General features: G+C 49.7%; 1 protein-coding gene across 2 annotated transcripts in view; it reads right to left on the minus strand.

Annotated features, from left to right (window-relative positions):
- Positions 1-1039: 1039 nt before the first annotated feature.
- PMEPA1 (prostate transmembrane protein, androgen induced 1) overlaps positions 1040-19419 on the minus strand; it is a 42832-nt gene continuing 24452 nt past the window's right edge. Inside the window, exons 2-4 of one of the 2 annotated variants that reach the window (XM_068700228.1) lie at positions 10914-11068; positions 6575-6628; positions 1040-6466 (exon numbers count right to left, since the gene is read on the minus strand). In XM_068700228.1, the coding sequence (XP_068556329.1) occupies positions 5921-6466; positions 6575-6628; positions 10914-11068 (755 nt within the window). In that variant the 3' untranslated portion in view covers positions 1040-5920. Of the gene's footprint in view, positions 6470-6574; positions 6629-10913; positions 11069-19419 lie in introns of both variants that reach the window. The other variant, XM_068700227.1, reaches the window with a different exon arrangement.

The raw sequence follows: 19419 nt of genomic DNA on the forward strand, positions 1-19419 counted from the left end.
CACCAGCACGGCTTTAAACAAAAGCCAATTTCTTCTTTAATTTAAAAAATTAAAACATTCCAACCTAATCCTGCTCTTTCCAGCATGGTGCCACCCGGTGCTGGCTTTCCAGCAGCAAGGACAGCAGGAGGTTCACAAAACACACCGTGACTGGGCACAGCCCAGAGCCAGAGGGTAGGATTTGGGGTTCTCGCTCCTGACCTGCAATCACGCTGCTTGCAGCCATCCCCACAGACATTTGGCGAAGTGGCCCCCAGCTGGGCTCTGCGCTGCCACCAGCTGCTCCTGCTGCCAGCTCCCCACACCAAGGCCAACTCCTCCACGTGGCCACCCAAAGCAGCTGGAGGAGCCTCCTGTCAAAGCACAGGGATCCCTACAGGCCTCTCATTCTCAAGAGGGAACCCAAGGTCTGCCAAGGGCAGGTGAATCTCCAGGAAATCCTTCCGAAACACAAAAAGAAAACCCCCTGCAAACAGTTGAATTTTCAATCATTTTAATGTGATCACTGCATTTGACCACAGTCTCAGAAAGAAAAAAAAAGTCACACAAATTTTCTGTGCTTAGGATTTGAGTCAATCTACACAGTTCTTGTTGATTGACGATTATTCAAGTTAAGACCTTCTGACCATCAAGTGGTGTTCTTGTCTGAAAGGCAGGATCGCAAGTGTTGCAAATATTGGTGCAAAACAGGAATGCTTCTTCTGGAATTAAAGCTGCGACACCTGATCTACTCAAAAGAAAACAGAATTGTACACGCACACACACACACACGGATCTAGCATGCAAATACACCAGGAACCAGCTACAGCTTCACGGGAAAAAAAAAAGAAAAAAAAAAGAAATAACACGTTGTGTCAATACATACGTTGGCCTGTAATTCAGAACGCTACTTAACAAGGAAGGGGGCAAAATACACAAATATCAAAACCCGAGAATATTCATTTTCCAATATTTGAGAAGAAAAGAGGAAGAGCTTTTTAAATTACATTGTGTTGGCAAACTCTGATCTGTAGGTAACAAAGCAAAAGGTGAAGGCAAATTTTCCAAAGTATTGTAAAATTTATTGTATAAGTATTGCAGCTTTTAGAATGACATATAATTGCCACTATTGGTTACTGTTACACAATAAGCGTTTACAACAGATTTTTGTAAATTGGCATCAGAGTACATATTCATACTAAAACAGCAAAATATAGATAAGTACTGCATTGCATGTGCTGTCAATAGTTTACATAAGTTTAAACTTGAACAGAACTCAGGATACAGGACTGCCTATAACAAACTCCAAAGCCAAAGCAATGCAACTGGAAGTTTAAGAAAATATTAATACAATGAAATGTGTCTATAAGGCAGGCAAATTAGGACTCGTAATGTTGTCCTTCATGAGCTTCTATAGTACAGCAAAAATTTGAAGCGCAGTTTCTGGAAAACTTTTTATTATTTTTTTTTGTAGCTTTGTGTTGTACATAGAAAATCTCTGAGCTATACAGAGACAGAAGAGATTAAAAATTCATTCTGTTCTTGCCTAGCACTGCTAATGCTACACATCTGGATTCAGTCCTTTTTCAATCCTTAGTAAAAATTTTGGGCTTTTATTTATTTACTTTTAATATAGCAGTTAGTGCAATTTTGTAGTTTTATACACATACAAAGGGTGAATTCTCCAGAAAGCAATCGGATTTCCTTATACCCCCACTTAAGATAGAATGAATTTTGTGACACGTATGGAAACAATGCACTAGATTAGTAAAGCTGATCTCCAAACCACTGAACTCAAGGGTTGTGAAAGGGGACTGAAGTTTTACCAGTGTCAGAACCAAACGAAACCCATTCTTCCTTGCCATCCTTACTGAAAAAGCCATGTTCACATTCCAGGTCATTAAGTTTCGGTGGCACGTTCAGGGTGTTGTTCGCCATACTGTATGCTAAGAACATCTGCAAGATTAACAACCCCTTTTAAAGCTAACATGACTCTCAAAACTTCGAGCAAAAAGGCAGGCTAGGACAAGAGGTTGCTAAGCGTTAGCAATGTCTTGTTTCTTCTGCTTTTGTCTAAAGTCAGTCATTCTTAAAGGCTCTGAACCTCTCTCTGCTGACGGCTGCGGATGCAGGAGACCCCTCGGAGCAGGCAGGAGCCAAGCTCCTGGCATGGGTCTCTCCGCATCTGCACCAAGGCTGAAAGGGACCAAGGAGAGACATCAGCAACGGCGTGCATGGCCAATTCCCTGCCTTGGTGGTGGTACGGGACGGGGGTATTGGGAAGAAATGGACCCCGAGGCAAAAAGTAACATTAAATAGTAATAATAATAATAATAATAATAACAACAACAATAATAATAACAATAATAATAATAAAAAAGGCTAGACCAATATTTCTAAACACCCATTCAGAACTTGGAGTTGATCTGGGCCCCAGATCTGTTTTCTGCAATGGAAACACAGAGTTTTCGGGGTGGCAAAGCAGCAGGATGCAAAAAAAAAAAAAAAAAAAAAGAAGCCAGGCAAAAGGCAAAAATGCAGCTGCACGTCCCAAGTCCCACCGAGGGTCTGGGGCTCCCTTCCCACCGCTGCCCGCAGCTCCTGGGAGCCCCCAGCCCTGGTGGCAGCTCAGTTTTTGTGCAGGACATGGGCTGGAAGGCAGCGTTCGCAGTGGGAGTTTGGTGCTGATGAGCCATCCCATTTAACGCTCGTTAAATTCCACGTACGAGGGGAAGAGCAAATGAAACTGGACCCAGCAACTCAACAAAGGGATCGAGGAACTGCAATACTTGGGGTGAGGTTTGTGAAATGAGACTTCACACTGGGAGGTGATGGAGGGGGGGGGGGGGGGGGGGTTGGAAAGAGAGAGAGAACCAGTTGAAATTTCAAGGACTTCAAAGCACCGGAGCTGCACTGCACGCCTAGCCCCTCTCGCACACCCCTGGGTGTCTCCACGAGCTCCAGCCCCTCGCTGCCTCCTCTGGGGGCTCCGTGCCCAGAGCACTGCCACGCCACAAGACAACTCGGCTACTTAACAACCTCCGGTCCCGATGACACCTCCTTCCTCACTACTCAGTTTCAGATGTGTGATGCATATTCCACCCAAAACCTGCTGAGGTAACCATTATTTATTTATTTTTTTTGTAGCAAACAAACTAGTTTAGGTCACAGAGCAACCCCCCCCCACCCCCCCCAACAAAACCCAACAACACTATTCACGCGTTTTGGCTCAAGAGGGCAGTAGATATTATATTTCAGTTTGTCTTTTGGTTGGTATCTCATTTACAATATCCACCACAGTTTCCTACCCGGGCAGGTAGGCGATGTGCATAAATGTATTCAAGTTACCTTACAAAGAGTCCAAGAACCCAAGTGGCAGAGGGAGCACCGCGCGCGGCTCGGCACATGGAGCTGGCTCAGCCGGGAGGGGAGCGGTGCCGGCGGCAGCAGTCCCCGCTGCAACGAGGAATTGGAAAAGTGAACGCAAGGTCCGAAGGAGCAAGAGACCAGACGCTGGTTACTTGTGACGCTAATGATGATTTTTGTTTTTCCCCTCTTGAAAAAAGGGAGGGTTACTGTTTCGTTAATAAGGCACTAAATAGACATGTTACATAAAGGAAAGATACGTCTTTAAAAACTCGTATAAATTCATCAGTTTTGTACCTTTCATGACAAACTAGTTATTCTCCTTTGCAGGACTTTTTTTTTTTTGTGGCTTTTTTTTTTTTTTTTTTTTTTTTTTAGGTTTTTAAGGTCATTAAAATTTAGGTTGCACGACTGTAAAGCTATGAAGATTTTGAGAGCTGTGAAAAAGTGGTTTGAAGTATTGAGAAGGTACATGACTATTTCTAGGCAAAAAATAAAAATAAAAAGCAAAAAACAATGATCAAACTTCAAGTTCAGCTATTCTTCGTCTTCTTTAAAATATATATAAATATTGTTCAAATGGTCAGAACTTCAAAACTGTTCTCATGCTTATTTTTTTTTTTTGTTCAAGTAATAGAAAAGTTGCTTAAAAACAATAGTTATTGCCTTTATATCTTTCATTTATGTCACTCTACTAGATAGCATCCTGCAGAAAACGAGATCGCACCTCCTCGCCAAACCTTGGCTCCCCGCACTTGCCCTGCCCGCCCTTCCCGGTGCCGGCCGCGGCTTCTCCCTTCGGGTTCCTCACTCGTTCGCTCTGTCACGTACAAATTCACCATGAGGGCAAAAACACCTACCCGACATCTACGCGGTACAAAAAAAAATATGTAAACAATAGCATAGTTAAGACAAAACGCTTCTGAAACGGAGATAAATTAAAAGACGCACGACATCCGGAGGGGAGGACGCTGGCGGGCGAGGGACGGTGCCGTTTTGAATGAAGAAATCTTCAGAAGAGGTAAAGGGTTTTTGCTTCTAAAGCATTAAGCGTTTTTCTTTAGCCTTTAGTTAATACATCACAGGAGCAGATTCGTTTCCATCTACCGTACTTTACGCCTCTTTAGCTAGGATAATAAAGCAAAAAACAGCAATGACCAGAGGCAGCCCAGGGAGCTGCAGGTTTGAGGCCCGACTGCGCGCTTCCATTCCACATACGGGTTTGGGATTTTCATATAAACCGAAAACGACTTCCGCAAACAACACAGTTTTCAGCTCGGCCTTTCAGCGAGATATCGAAACCCCCTCTGAAAGGCGGCCGGTGGGCACGGTACCATTTACTCACATCGACTTCCACATGACTGATCTCCAAGCAGGGCCCTTCAGGTTAACATCGAAAGAAATAAACCAAAAAACGCTTTGTTCCTTCAGACACAGAAGTTTATTCTCATCCCCACCACCCCCCTCCAAAAAGTTAGAGGTTGTCCAAAAAAAAAAAAAAAAAAAAAAAATCAAGTAATTTTTGTCTGCTTCTGCCATTACTGGCGCTCGGAAGCAGGGATTTTTATTTTATTTTTTTACCTTTGCACTCCCCAAACCCTCTTGGCTGACATGCGGACGCGCACCGACTCCTCCTGCTTTGTAGGAACGTAGGGAACTTTGTAGGGAACGCAGGGAACTTTATAGGGAACGCTGGCCTCCCGTGGGGCCGCTGGAAATGAAGGCGTTGCGTGTGATGCAGTCTGGCTCGCTGCGCTCCTCGCGGGGCTGCCGTTTCCTCCTTAGCGTTTTTTCCACCCCCTTCCAGCTACTTTGTTCTTCACTTTGACAAATATCCCTTAACGGTTGCATGGTAGACATGATAGAGGCTTTGACCAACACAAGCACTGACATATTTATATTAAAAAATAGTGCAAAATTTCAACATTTATATAAATAACTCTAAACCCCTGCTTTTGATTTTTTTTTGTTTTTTGTTTTTTTTTTGTCCTTTTTTTTTACAACGTAATACACGCTTTTTGAGTTGGCACTCAAAAAATTGCCATTTTTCTTCTAGTTCAGAAAACAACTTTTTTTTTGAATAGGCCTCTTCTAATACAAAAATACTCCTGCTCCTTACACATACACTTTCTCTTATTTTTAATATATATTTATATATTTATATTGCAGATCTTTAAACAAAATGTTTTTTGTGCAAATATTTTGTCTTTAAAGTTAAGTGAAATAATCAAACAAAAAAAAAAAGCATTCACACACAGCTCAACTAGAAACAAAAAAAAAGGACTACAGTTGATTTTTTTTTCCTTTTTAAACGTCTAGACACAGCTCAATAAAGAAATGTTTTTGCAAGCTTTGTAGGCTTGTGCATTCAGACCAGACATAACAAGTAAATATTTATACATGGAGAGATGGGGAAGGGCTTTTTTTTTCTTTGCTCATCTTCCTCAACTCTCAATCTCTCTCCTTTTTCTTTTAATGAGAAGTGCAGAGTGTTTCATTTAACTTTCTTTTTTTTTCCTTTTTGCCTTTTTCTTTTTTTTCGTTTCCTTTTTTTTTTCTTTTTTAATTTTTTTTTTTAAAAGGGGTGCCCTTTTTGTTTCTCTTTCTCTTTGTTCCACGCGGTTGTGCTCTCAAGGCCATTGATTTGTGAATGATGGAGTCTGCTGCCCTCCAAGAGCGAGGGCATCCCGCTGTTGTTCTGCTGGTGCTGGTAAAACGTCGACCCGGGGTAGTGCCCGATCACCTCGCTGTAGGTCGGCGGCGGTCCCTCCATCCTGCCATTGCTCCCATAGCAGGTCGCGCTGATGCCAGAGTTACTGCTGGGGGGGCACGGCCCCCCGTACACGGAGTTATCTATCAAGTCACTGTCGAAGATGGTTCTGTTGGGGGGCGCGCGCACCGACTCCCTGTTGAGCTCCATTTGCTGCTCGGGGTCGCGCAGCTGCAGCGTGCAGGGTCCCTGGTACGGGGGGGGCTCCTCGCCGTCCGACAGCGAGATGGTGGGGGGCAGGTCGATCTCGTGCTGCAGGTAGGGGTAGGTGGGCTGGAACCTGTTGAAGCGGTCCCTCTGCAGGAACGACGGCACCGCCAGCCGGTCGCTGGGCCTCGGGGTGTAGATTTGCTGCTGGAGGGGAGAGAGAGAGAGAAAGGGCGGCAGGACCGTGAGGCTCGGCCCCGTGGCACAGGGACAGGCGGCGTTGGTGGTACGTGGCACCCACAGGGCCCTCACCTCTGCTATCCCGTTCCCCGACACCGTGCTTTCCGACGGCCACAGGCTGCCCTCCTGCATGGGAAAGGAGAAGAGAGGCGAGGGTCAGGCTCAGCAACACGCAGCCCCGACCCGCTCCAAAGCGTTCAACCCGCTCCGGTACAAGTGGAAATACCACTGGAAATACCCTTTGTGATCAGGATTCCCCTCCGTTTTCAGCCCCATTTGTGTTTAGTCAATCACTCGCAGAATGAATGATGGGAACGGCAGCAGCACACCCCCGGCTGGAGGCTTCCCCCTCCCACCCGCGCCCACCCACCAGGTTCCTCTCCCCGCTTCCAACACGCCGCAGCGGCGTTTCACAGTGCGGGAGCCGGGAGCCAGGGGTGGTGATTCACAGTGTACCCGAGAACGCTCCATGAACTAATGGCAAGATTAAAAAAAAAACCAACAACAAAACTCACACCCACATTCGGATGCAAGCAATCAAGGAAGTCGTGGGAAAATAAAGAGAATAAGTGAACACTCAAATGTTAAGCTCAATTTTGATTTGGCTACAAAAAAAAACAATACATCTACAGCAACAGGATGCTTCTACGGTGTTTTTTCCCCCAAAGGATTCCAGGTTCTTGCTTAAAAAGATCGAGGAGCTGCGGTTTAGAGGCTTCCCTACACTGCAGGCATCAGCCCTGATTCTGCAATCTGAACCCTGGCGCCAACAACCCGAGGCATGAAAATCCCACAAGCCAATTTCCCCCAAACCATGGGACTGGTTTACAATTCGTAATCAAAACAAACAAACAAACAAGCCTCCTTCCATTGGCTGCTGATACTGTGAACACACACAGTTCACCTTCTACGCTTTTGCCGTAAGACCTAAAATATTTAAATATTGCTAATATTCATATACAGCAACATCGCTCCGGGAGACAAAGCTGGAGGAAAACAAGCCAGGAGGCTCCTAATTACAACCCGCAGTCGCTGGCACTTCCCATCCCTTGCAGGTGAATCTCCAGTTCTGGCACCGGCAGACACGTTCACCACCAGGGGAAAGAAAATGCCAGGCACCTTTTCTTTTCCCCTTTTTCCTTTAAGGATAAAGCATCCCTTCCAAAGGCCACTCTTGGACCCAGCCTGTGCAGCAGGGCTGCCAACCACAGACTCTCCATCTACAAAAACACCTTTCTTACCAGGGCACAGGGGGGCTCCCCCCAAACCAAGCAGCTTCAGGCTCCCCAGCCACGAACCCCCTGCCTCCAGCACTGCCACGGAGCCCCTCTGAGTAAAGGCTCGTGTCTCATTTTATGAAATCAACATCAGGATTAGAACTGCCAGAAAGCAGTAGCTAGGGGTGGGCAAATCTCACAGGCAGCAAACAGGAATATTTTCATCCTTCCTGTTCTGGCCATGTCCCCAGCTTCACAGCTCTCCTCGCATACCTTCTGCTTCCAGAATATTTAGGACGTGAGTTCATCAGCAACGGCCCTGTCCAGAAAGCTGTGATTTCACAAAATGGAAGTTAGGTCTTGATGAGCAATATGGCTTTAAAAGCCTCTGCCAGTATTCCAGGACTCGCTTCAGAATCTAAAATTACTTTTTAATTTCTTTTTAGAGATCAATCTCCGACTTTTATAGAACCACTTGTTTGAGTAATGTCAGAGAATTCCCATTGCAAAGCTGAGTGGTGCAGATTAAGTTTCCGAGCCTTCAGGAGGACGTATTTTCCATTTTTTCTTAGGGAGGGTCTCATTACTCCAAGGGTGCAGGGTCAGAACCATTCTTATTGGGGGGAGAAAAAAGAAAAAAGTATTTTTGCATTCCTTGAAGATTCTCAGTTCTTGAAAAATAGAGGTGCCCGTTACAAGGAGACGGTTTCGGTAGAACTGATAGAGCTATGACTGAGAAGCAGGTGCAGCAACGCAAAAATTCCATGCTACCAGGAACCACATTAAAGAAAAAAAAACCCACACCTTTGGGGAAATGAATTTCTCCTTCAGTTGTAATTTTTGAGCTAGGAGAAGAAAGGACAACGAGTGCAGCTCTGGCAGCACTCTGACCATGGGATGAACTACTTTAATATTTTAGAAGATGAAAAGCGTGTTTGGAGCTCCAGTGCCTGTCTGGTCACGACAGCCAAATGAAGTTTGGGATTTAGAAAGCCCAACACCAGTTCAGTGCAAGTTTAATGGATTGCACAAACGGGTATCTCGCTCGGCGCAGACTCTGCCTGCCGTCCTCGAAGGCTCATTTAGGCTGGAGTGGTTTTCTACAAGAAGACACGCTGTGCTGAATCCCAAACGAGCCACCCTGAAGATCCTTACTGCAGCTGATCCCACTGCAAGGAGCTCCCTGCTTCGTGCCCGGGGGCTTCTCTGTCCCTCCAGGAGGGCTCTGGGGCCACGAGGGAAGCTCGGCTGCCACTTCATGACGCTGGCAAAGATGGGCAGGAGAAGAGGGAGAGTTATAAAGGGTTCAACCCCCCAAACCAGTATGTTCATGTTCCTCTCCTTAGCTCTGAGAAAGGTTTAGAAGACACCACATCCTCACAGGGGTCTGTCAGCTGTGCAGAGGTAAATCTCTGCAGAAAAGCCATTTAATTGCTCACGCATCTGAAGGCTGAATAAATAACGGAGCTGTTTCGGTGCAGGGATTGGGCCAAAAAACGCCAGGATGTTTTGGCCTAGTGGGAGGAAAAAAAGGAGGATTTTTTTCCTGAACAGTCAAGACATTTTGTTTCAACCTGGAATTTTTTTTCCATTTCCACACGACTTTCTCTTCTTTCCACTTTAGCCTTCTTCTTTTTTCTTCATTTTCAAGAAAATAAAAACAGGCAACTTGAAAAAGCCTCGTCCTGGAATTTATTTGAAAATTGTAAATGAAGCATTTTGGTATTTTTCAAGTAAAACTTTCTGGAAGCAATAAAAGAATAATAATAATAAAAAAAAAAGTGTAAATGGGAAAACAGTCTGCTACTCTCGAGAACTCCTGTGCCCACACTGTGCTGCTCCAGGCATGGGGCTCGTGCTGCACGGCTTCAGGAGGCAGCACGAGGCACTCGCTGCCTTTGGACACACGCTCTGCAGCTGACAAAATGAAGGGTGCTTTGATTGAGCTCAGGATCTTCACAGCTCTCCATCAGACTGGGCGTCCTCCTTGCTTTGGCACAGAGCACCCGGTGAGGGACCTCCGTGCCCTGTGGTACAAAACGAGAGCACCCGTGGAGCAGGGGCAGCCGGCACCTGCTGGCTGGGCAGCCCTCAGTGCTGCACATATTAAAGCTGATGTTAGATCTCTCTGCTTTATAAAAGGGAATCAAAGGAAGCTCAGAGCATTTGATCATTCTCCCGGATCCGATACAAGGGAGCGCAGCTCCGCGGAGGCCAGCACAAGGCAGCACCGCCCGCCCTGCGAGGCTGGAAACGAGAGCACGAAGCAGTGACCTTGAGGCAGCCCTACCGTTTAAAGAGCTCTAAGATCCTTCAGGGTGAACGATAAAGAAACACATCAGTACAAGATATCCCTGCACGGGAAGACAGAGCCATGCAGGCAGCAGTGAATTGTACACGCTCACCCTCCAAGAAAATTTTCTGTCTTTTCCCTGTAGGTTCTTGTCGCTGAGCTGCTGCATCCGATGAAACCTCCAGCTCTGCGTAAGCCAGCAGCTGCCGCAAGGCTGGAGGGGCTCCCCCTTGAATGCACGTTGGAGGTGCAATTAACACATTTCTCCTCAGGCTTCTGTGAACCACAGAGCCCAAGTTAAGCGGGGAATCTCCCGAGCATCCCCTTGGAGAGGTTTCTGCTCGCGTGGCTGACGGGCGTTTTCTGACACCTCCATTGCAGCAGTGACAGCACGACTTCACTTGTGACGAAAACTGGAGAAGGTCTTTCAAGATTCCCCATCCTCTTGGAGGCAGGAAGAGATTAATTCGCTCGTTTAGGACTCTCCAATCAGAGCTGCCAGCGGACTCAATACTTTGGGGTTGTAAATGTCAAGGCACATGCACCCAACAGCTGATGGTAAGTGGTGGTTTCAGGAACAGGACACACCAAGAACAGCCTCACGTGGTTACTTTGCTAATGGAGAGTCCACATTGCAAAGCTCAGGACAAAAGTGGAGGCTACAGCTGACTGTGTATTACAAAAAGCACCCCAAAAAGCCAAAGGCATCCCTACATAGGCCCCACGTAACCAAGAAGACGATGCCAGGACCCAACCTGGAGGGCGTCTTCACACAGTGCTGAGTGGCACATGGGCAAACGCAACTGAGATGAATGCCTTTGGCTCTCACATTTCCCCAGTTTCACATCACTTGGCAAACAAGACAGTAAGACATGGATGAGAAGAGCAGTGTGTGACTTACTGATGACAGATTCTCATCTCTCCGCCTCCCTTGGCTGTGCCGACTGATGAAGGATCGCGCAGAGAGTTTGTAGTGGTTCAGCAGACAGGTTATCACAACCACCATCACCATCATCACCACCACGATTATGATTATCTGTACAAACTCCAACTCCGCTGCAAGAGAGAGAGAGACATATTGTGAGCCACCTGAAAAAGCAGCACTTAATTGAGTGCAAGAAGCAGGAATTTGGCCAAGCAGTCGGTGACACAGTGCAGCTGCATCCTTCCCCCACAGCGCTCCCAGACACGCATACGTGGGCTCTGCATGCTTCGAGCCCAGCTACTTCATAAAAAAACACACGGTAATTCATGTCTTCGGTGCCACAGAACAGTCTCTAGGAGGGATCTTTAGACGTGCCCCACAAGGCATGGTTTTTCCAAACTGCAATCCAGACAAGACTTCCCAAACCCCTTGCTGCTGCTCCCGTCTGCAGTTTGCTAGGTGCAAGTGGCAGAGGTTCGGTGCCGAACCTGGGTGGAGGGACCACGAGCCACGTGTAATCAGTCATAACGAACTAATTCAGCAGAAACTCAGCTGAAGTCTCACTGTTCTCCTCCCACCACCACCACTCCTCCCTCCAGGACGCACAGGACTCAAGTCCTCCTTGGCACACACAGGCACCAGGCACACGTCCCCACCACCCCCGGGGGGCTGCAGGTGCCAGCATCCCCCTCCCCAGCACCAATCCATTGCCAGCAGACCTTGTGGTTTTCCAAAAGAACCCAACGGGACCGCTGGGTGCTGACTGTGCTCCCATTCCCCCTTGTTCTGCAGCCAGCGCGTACCAGAGCTGCGGCATCACTGCTGAGCTTGAGCAGTGTGAACTGGCACAAGGAGAACTCCCAAAAATCCTCCCAACAAACAAGAACGCACAAACAAACTGGCCAGTTAATTCCAGAGACAATCGGCAGCATAAAGGAAAAATAATAATAAAAAAACACAGGCAAAAACAAATAAACACTCCTAAAATTTAAGAAAATAATTCCTCACACCTCACTGAGGCTAAATAAAACCGAGTGCCCCAGACCGACACAGCACTAGGGTCATTATTTCCATGCACCAAGAGAGCAGCTGCTGCCCCCCCGAGTCCCCTCGCGCCTGCAGAGCCCAGCGCTCCCTGCGCCCTCTGCAAAGGAAGGGCCAGGCCAGGGAAAACCAAATTCAACTGCTCTGGGCATTCAAAGTCTGTTTCTCGGTAGGAACAGCTACAAAACCCACTTTTGGGAACTGTGCCTTAAGCTGTCAGGGATGCTGCCCCCTGGGTTTTATTTATAAATACATTCGCAGGAAGACTGACGGTGCCCCCAAGGGCAGCACCGCACTGCTCCCACTGCCAGGGGTGGCTTCTGCTGAGTCAGGCAGATTTTTTTCTGTTTAATGGAAAGTTTTCTCCTGGCAGGTGGCATTTAAGTGCCAGTAAAAGCAAATAAATGTCAAGAAAACAGCCCAGGTGGTAAGTGCTGCCAGTTACCTTGGAGTCCGTCCTGCTACACAGCAGCTATTTCTGCCGCCGGGCAGGCACACTTCCCACCATCCCAAAAGGTCCCCGAATGTTTAACCCGCTCCAGCCACCACCTTCCCAAAGCAGAGTGGTGCCCTGAAAGCAAGAACCGCATCTGGTACCTGCAGCTCAGGACCCCTGAGAGCCCAAAAAGGGATGGGACCGAGGCTGGGGCTGTGCACGTGGCTGCTCAGGTGCTCATGGAGCAGGGGGCAGTGCTACCACGTGTCCCCAGCCTGGGGATGGTGACAAGGCTCATGAAAGGAGGGAGGGAGGGGTTGTCCTGTTCCACAGTCACATTTATGGCCATCCACTGACAGGACGAACAGGCCTCTGGAGCACCTGCAGAGCATCTCTGCAAGTTGAAGCCCCAGGTCCAGCCCCTTGATTCCAATTTTGTTGTTGCTGATTTGTTTGTGCGAGGCAGGTTTCTGCACTTGCACTGCCTCCCTGGGTAACGGCCTCAGGCTGTGTGCAAAAGACCATTAAAGAAAAGGAAAAAAAAAAAAAAAGACAAAAAACAACAACCAAAGAATTTCGGAGGATGAGTCAATTTAGCCTTAACTGCAACATGTGCTTTGGCCACAGCAAGAAGGCGCAAGGAAAAATAAACGAGGCCAGTGATGGAAAGCTTCCTTTCTTGTTAAAAAAAAAAAAAAAAGTTACATTTCTGAAGAAAAACAAGAGGACGGCAGTTATAAATTAAAGTGCCTTTCCTAGAATGAGAAGCACGTTCAGTGAACCAAATCCTGCCAAAACAGTCAGGGCAGTTCGGCGACACAGGTGAAGTTTCGGCCCTCAGGAAGAGCCAGGGGTCGCAGTGGCAGGGACTTAGAGGTGGTGGGGAGAAGGAAAACGTATGGAATAAATACATTATTTACAGTGCCGAGCTCTGAATCGGGGCATTTCAGTGCGAATCCAGTCTGTTACTGCGGCCACATTGGCTTTATAAATAGATGGCTGATTTTAATACCTTGCTTTGTGGGAGAGGGGAGGACAATTAAGCTGCAAATTAACATTCTGTAAATGGGTTTGGCAAAGCACTTCGGAATGACAAACCCTACCGGCTCCCATCTTCTGGCCCTGGCCCTGTCACAACGGCCACGTTTTTCTCCCTTTTCCTTCCTTAGCAGGGGAAGCAAACACCTCAACCTCTGCGCAGAGCACACCTGGGCTCGTCCAGCACCACAGGCCAGGATCTGAGCGTTTTGGTGCCATACACCCAGCCAGCACCACGAGAAGCACATCTGCCCTGACATCGTTATTGCTGTCACTGAAATGGAGATTTCCTCTCCTTGCTGTATTTGGAGTACACCAGGCAGCCAACCCCACCAGGAGCCTCTAATCCCCGCACCAGGAGGTGCTCAGGGAAGAGTTTGGGGCACCCTCTGCCCCCAAACCCTGCCCCAAACGAACAGCACAGCATGCGAGCCTATGAATAAACACATCAGGTATGCTGAGAAGAGCTTTAATCGCCCCGGCAAGAACACTCATGTTGCCCAGCGTGGCCTTTCAAAAAAAAACACAAAGGAAAATAAAGAAAAGAAATCAAACGCAACCAAAAAAGCTCCACGCACAATTGGGGCTTTTCAAGTTTCAAGAGACTCATACCCACTTGAGGCATCAAAGTTTCTGCCAGCTCTCCCTCTGTTTTAACTTGTCTGCATGGGCTTCATTTTCAGAGGGGAAAAAAATAAAACACACCACACTGGAAAGCTGGATATGCTCGGTAAGATTTTATCCAAGCAGCTCAGTCAAACTAATGAAGAAAGATCATTAAAAAAAAACAACACACAAACTTTGAGTTAATATGTTATTATACAAGTGCAATTCAGCTGCTATGCTAATAAAAAGCCTTTGGGGAATGAAAAACAAGCCAAACTGCAAAGCACATAATTTATAATTCTACTGGTATTCTTAAAACACACACACACAACAAAACAAGAAAAAAAATACTCAACACATTTTGTATTTGGCTTCCTAATCATTGTCACTTTTCAATTAGAAGAGACCTCATTCCATTTCTCTCTGTAATTTTCCCCAAGGGAAGTGTTATAAATGCACTCGGCTTTACAAGATGGGCAAATTCAGCCTCCGAATGCAAAGTAAGGTCACACTAATTTAATTTTGCATAATTTTTACTCCCGAATAGGTTTCAAACTAACAGGTTCAGACATCCCATTTAAGTGACACAACCTGCTTTGCCGTAGTTCCCGTCTAGACGCTGCAGCTCCTGCAGTCGGTGAGCACGCACGCACCCCTGCTGCAGCCAAGCCTTCTCCCCCCAGACTATCGAGGTCCCGAGGCTGGGTGTTTGTGATCGAGCCCATTCCAGCTCGGGTGCTCACATACCGCTTCAAGGCACGCGTGGCCTAGGATAAGGGCTTCCCAGCAGCCTGCAGCAAGGCTGAGAGCAAACCCTAAAACCCTGGGGGCTGCGGGTGCCGATGCGCGGAGGCATCCTTTGGGCATGCCGGAGGCAGCCCCCCCGGACTATGCTTAGGGCTGGGCAGAAGCAGGGCCAGAAAAGCACACCCGAGCTTCAAGAGCCTGGAGTGCAATGAACAAAATGCCAGCACCGGCTGGTTTAATGCTGCTAAACCTCAGTGGTCACGCTGTGAGCACTGAGGTGCCACCCTCTGCATGCACATGGGTGCGCAGCGGCCGGGGGCAGCTGAGGCCGTGGGGTACTTTAACCACGCTTCCTTACCTTTTATAACTTACTGAAGGTGATAAAATGCTTACTATAAACTTTACGAACGCTCTTCCCTCCTCGTAGGGTATCACTGCTGCACATGAACGCTCCGCAGCACCGCTGGGTGTGCAGAGAGGAAAAAAGGACACCTGCACTGCGCTGGGGTAATGAGGGATGCTCCAGCTACTGCTTACACAGGGACAGCACCGCTTTCAGACAGGGTCTGAGCCAAGAAGACCTCTGCCTTCAGCGAGGTATAATACACACCCCCAGGTCAAAGCAATTGTCCGTCAGCTTAAGTTGTGATTTCTGTGTATATTGGTATCACGTGAGAGGGGATGAGAAATGAAATTGCTCAGGACATAATGGCTGAGCTGCATTAGCCACCATTCCTAAGCTTAAAACAAAAAAAATCATAAATGCTGGGGTGAACCGTGCTAAAACTGCAGCTGTTTTCCGAGACAAAATTAAACAAAGCAGAGAATCCCCTGCAGAACACTTTGCTTCTCCCATGTTCACTTTCGCTTCCTCTGGGTATTTTTATCTCTCAAAACCCCTTACTTGTTACTTGAAGCACATTGCTGGGACACTTTGGGCAGGATGAGCCTGATCACAAGCTCGAGCAGGCCAGCGGAAACATCCTCCTAAGGGTGTGCAGGAAAAATTGCTGCTGCTGCTGTCGTCCTCTGGCAGTCACCTGCCCAGAGCGAGGCCACACAACCCTGCTCACAAGCTGGACACAGCGAGGTACCTCGCTAACAAGCCTGGCTGCTGACGGTTAATTAACCATCAGGGAATGATTACCTGGGAAGGATGGGATGTGCACCTAAGCTTCTGGATGCTCCTGTGACTGTCCCTCCTACCGGAGTCCCAATATCACTCATTCCACCTGTGTTCTTCAGGAAAAGACATCTGAACCTGCCTGGAGGTTGCTCTGTGTGTCGGGCACGGAGGGGCTGGGGCACCCCAAGGTGCCGGACTGTCCCCTGCCACCGGAGGGGGGTGGCAGCCCCGCCGAGCTGGGTCTGGGGCAGGGGGAATGGCCCCAGAACTGGAAAAGGGCTCTGGTGAGCACAGTCCTGCTGCTATGGGGGAAATTTCCAAGTTGCCTAAACAGCATCGCAGGTCACAGAAAAGGCAAAATAAAATGAAGTTTGGCTCCTGCTGTAACTCCAGCAGCTTCCCTTGATCTAGAAACAGGTGCTAAGAAAATCCAAAAGGAAGTGAGTAAAGAGGGCACAACTTCTGCACCGAGGCTGGACAGGACGGTTTTGTGCAGATTCCTCCTGCTGCCCAGCAAGCCTCAACAAAACGGGCCGGGAGAGTAAGGCTTTCATGCCTTGCCTGCTGAAATACCAGGAGGTGCAGCTTGGCGGGCACGCCGCAGCATCCCTTCTCCCTCCCTGCTCTAGCAGCAGAGCCACTGCCTCAGGATTATGGACATTCGGGTTCTGTGCGGCTGGCTGTGGGAAATGATGGGACTGAGGTCCTCCTGGGACAGCACGAGGTGCCTGACCCCAGCACGGAGCAGGGAGCCCAACGGGGCAGGGTGCAATTATGGGGCACGAGCTGGGAAGCCCTGGGGCACGCAGGAGGCTCCCGCGGGGCGGCACGGGGATAGCCGGGGGCACGGTGCCACGGGCACGGTGCCAAGCGGCGGTGGGACTCCCCCTGTGCCTCGGGCAGTGGCGGCGCTGAGATGCTTTCTGCTGCCGGAGCCCTCGGCGGCTCCTCCTGCTCCTCGCCGTGCGGGGTGCGGAGCTCAGCGCCTGGGGTTATTTATGGAGCCTGGTGCAGGCGGTGACTCAGCGCCGTGATTCAACAGATCCTGGCCCAGCGCCCGCGGTGCCGTGGAGCGGGGCACGGCGGTGGGATCCCCCCAAGGCTGCACTGGGCTGAGCTGCACCGGACCCCGGCACATGCCCTGCAGCAGGGGATGGTAGGGCCATGGTCAGTCCTGAAGGTGATGGAAGCCATAAATGAAGTGCTGCCTGCTGCCAGCTACACGTGGAGGCACCCCAGGGTCACCCCACGTGTCCTGGCTCCTTCCCTAATCCCTGGGAATCCAGCTCAGCCCAGCGCTGCCCCCTCCCCAGCACGGCCCCACGCACACCCCGGGAAGGAAGGGCTCCACACACACGCCAGACGTGGTGAAATCAACGGGAGGAATTAATAAATAGGGCTTGTGGATCTGCTGCGAGCCCCCAGCACGCACTGCTGCTCTGCTTTTCCATTAACACCTCGGACACACGGAGCTGCCCTGGCACAGAGAGACGTGCCCAGCCCTGGCTCCTTCCTCGCCTTGCAGCCTTCTCCAGCCCCACCTTCGGGCACCTTTTCCTTGAACAGGTTCCTTGCAGCCACTGCTGACAGCGCTGTTGTTATGTAAAAAAATGTATTGAAAATAAATAACGGTACAGACACGTTTTGGCAGGGTGTGCAGATAAGGCTACTGCAGAGGAAAGCGGTGGGGAGAAACGAAGCCCACATCATCATGGTACTGCCAACAGTGCGAAGCCTGGGGCTGAGGAGTGTCTACACATCCTTCCTCCTGCCTGTGATCCCCAAAATTCTGCACCTGCAAGCTTTGTGGGGCACTGAGCAGGGACACATAAGGACTTCAGCCAAGAGCACTATGGTAACCTCAAGGCTTCCCAACAAGCCTGTGCAGCCCCACAAAGCACAGATGGAACAGGGGCAGACTCAGGTCCCCCTCTCCCAGCTTCAGCAAGTGTCAGCACCCAAAATCTGGGCTGCTCCCCCAGTACCCTACAACAAACACCTTCAGCTGCTGGTCCGGCCATCCCTGCTCCCCTACCTCCAGCACCTTTGGGAGGCACAGCGAGGACACGACCTTCCCCAACAGCCCCCTGCTGCCTTGGCACCGAGCTTGTTGCCAGCGGGGAGGCAGAAATAAAAGTGGATGCAACGGGTCTGCCTTCCAGCTGCCCTCAGCACCCACACCTCTGGCCGAAGGTGGCGGCAGTGGGGGAAGTGGGATGGGGTACGGGAGCGAGACAGACACCCAGATCCATCCCGGCAGATCCTGGACAGCCCAACCCACTCCCCTCCCGTCCCTGTACCTGTTTCAGAGCCCCACAGCTGCTGCTGTGCCCCCAGGCACACAGGCTGTCCTTCCACCAGCAGCTGCGAGCCGCCCGCTACCTTGCATGCCCCAATAATCAGGGCACGGAACGAGTCCCGGCCACTTTCAGAGGACGGCAGCTGAGGACACGCTGAGCCACCTTGCCTCACGCACCCCAACACAGCCTTTTGTGAGCAGAGAGCCAGGAGGGCCGGGAGCTGGCATCGCTGAGCTGCCTTGCTGCAGGCCTGGACCAAAGGGGGCACCCCCAGAGCTCTCCTGCAGCCCCCCCAGCTCCCCGTGCACACGTAGTGGGGCTTCTGCCGGAGCCCTACAGCCCAGGGGCTTGTGTTCATGCCTGTCATGCTTCTGGAGAGCCAGGGACAGATGTCACAGCGTGGTGTGGGCGTACTTCAGACCAACCTGTGGCTCCCTGGAAGGACCCGGGGTTACACTCAGCAAACTGAGCCCAGCTGAGGCGCGATGGCTTCGCCAGACACTCATCAAAGCCTCTGCACAAGGATGTGGGTTAAGTGACGCAGCCAAACCGTGGACCTCGTTTTTCTACTCAAAGCTAAAGAATGTGAATTCGAGAAGAACCGTCTGAGTGCCAGCACCCCTCAGAGCCCTGCTTTTACCAGGGAACCACCTCCCAACCCTCCCGCAGGGGCCTCGGGCCCTGCTGCAGCCCACGGCCCTGCAGCAGCACCCTGTGCATACACACCCCGTGGAGCAAAGCACCCCGGCACAGCAGCAACCCAGCCTGGTGCAGCAGCTCAGCACCATCCTATCCGTAGGGGGACATGCCCCTCGTGCTAAGGATCTGCTCTCATTTAAGCAAGAACCAAAAAAGAGCTCCAGGCAACAGCTGGAATCTGCGGGCTGCCAACGCAGGCGCAGCACCGAGCGCTGCTCCTGGCTTACGGAGAGGTTTCACCCAGCAGCTGCCGAGCTCCACTTCTTGCTGGGGAACGATGCTCTGGCTCCCTGAGCCCGTGCCCGGGGAAGACGAGACGAAAGAACAAAGAACTTCAGAGGGCGGATTACGCAGCCCCTGCCATTTGTCTGCGAGGTCATCTTCGAAACAATCAGGCCAGGCAAAGTCACGGCTGCAATATTTGTGTGTCAGCATTTATCTGCTACATTTATCTCCGAAATAATGCCTCCATAAAACCGCATACAA

This window comes from Anas acuta, chromosome 16 (assembly GCF_963932015.1).
Source record: "Anas acuta chromosome 16, bAnaAcu1.1, whole genome shotgun sequence".
Taxonomy (NCBI): domain Eukaryota; kingdom Metazoa; phylum Chordata; class Aves; order Anseriformes; family Anatidae; genus Anas; species Anas acuta.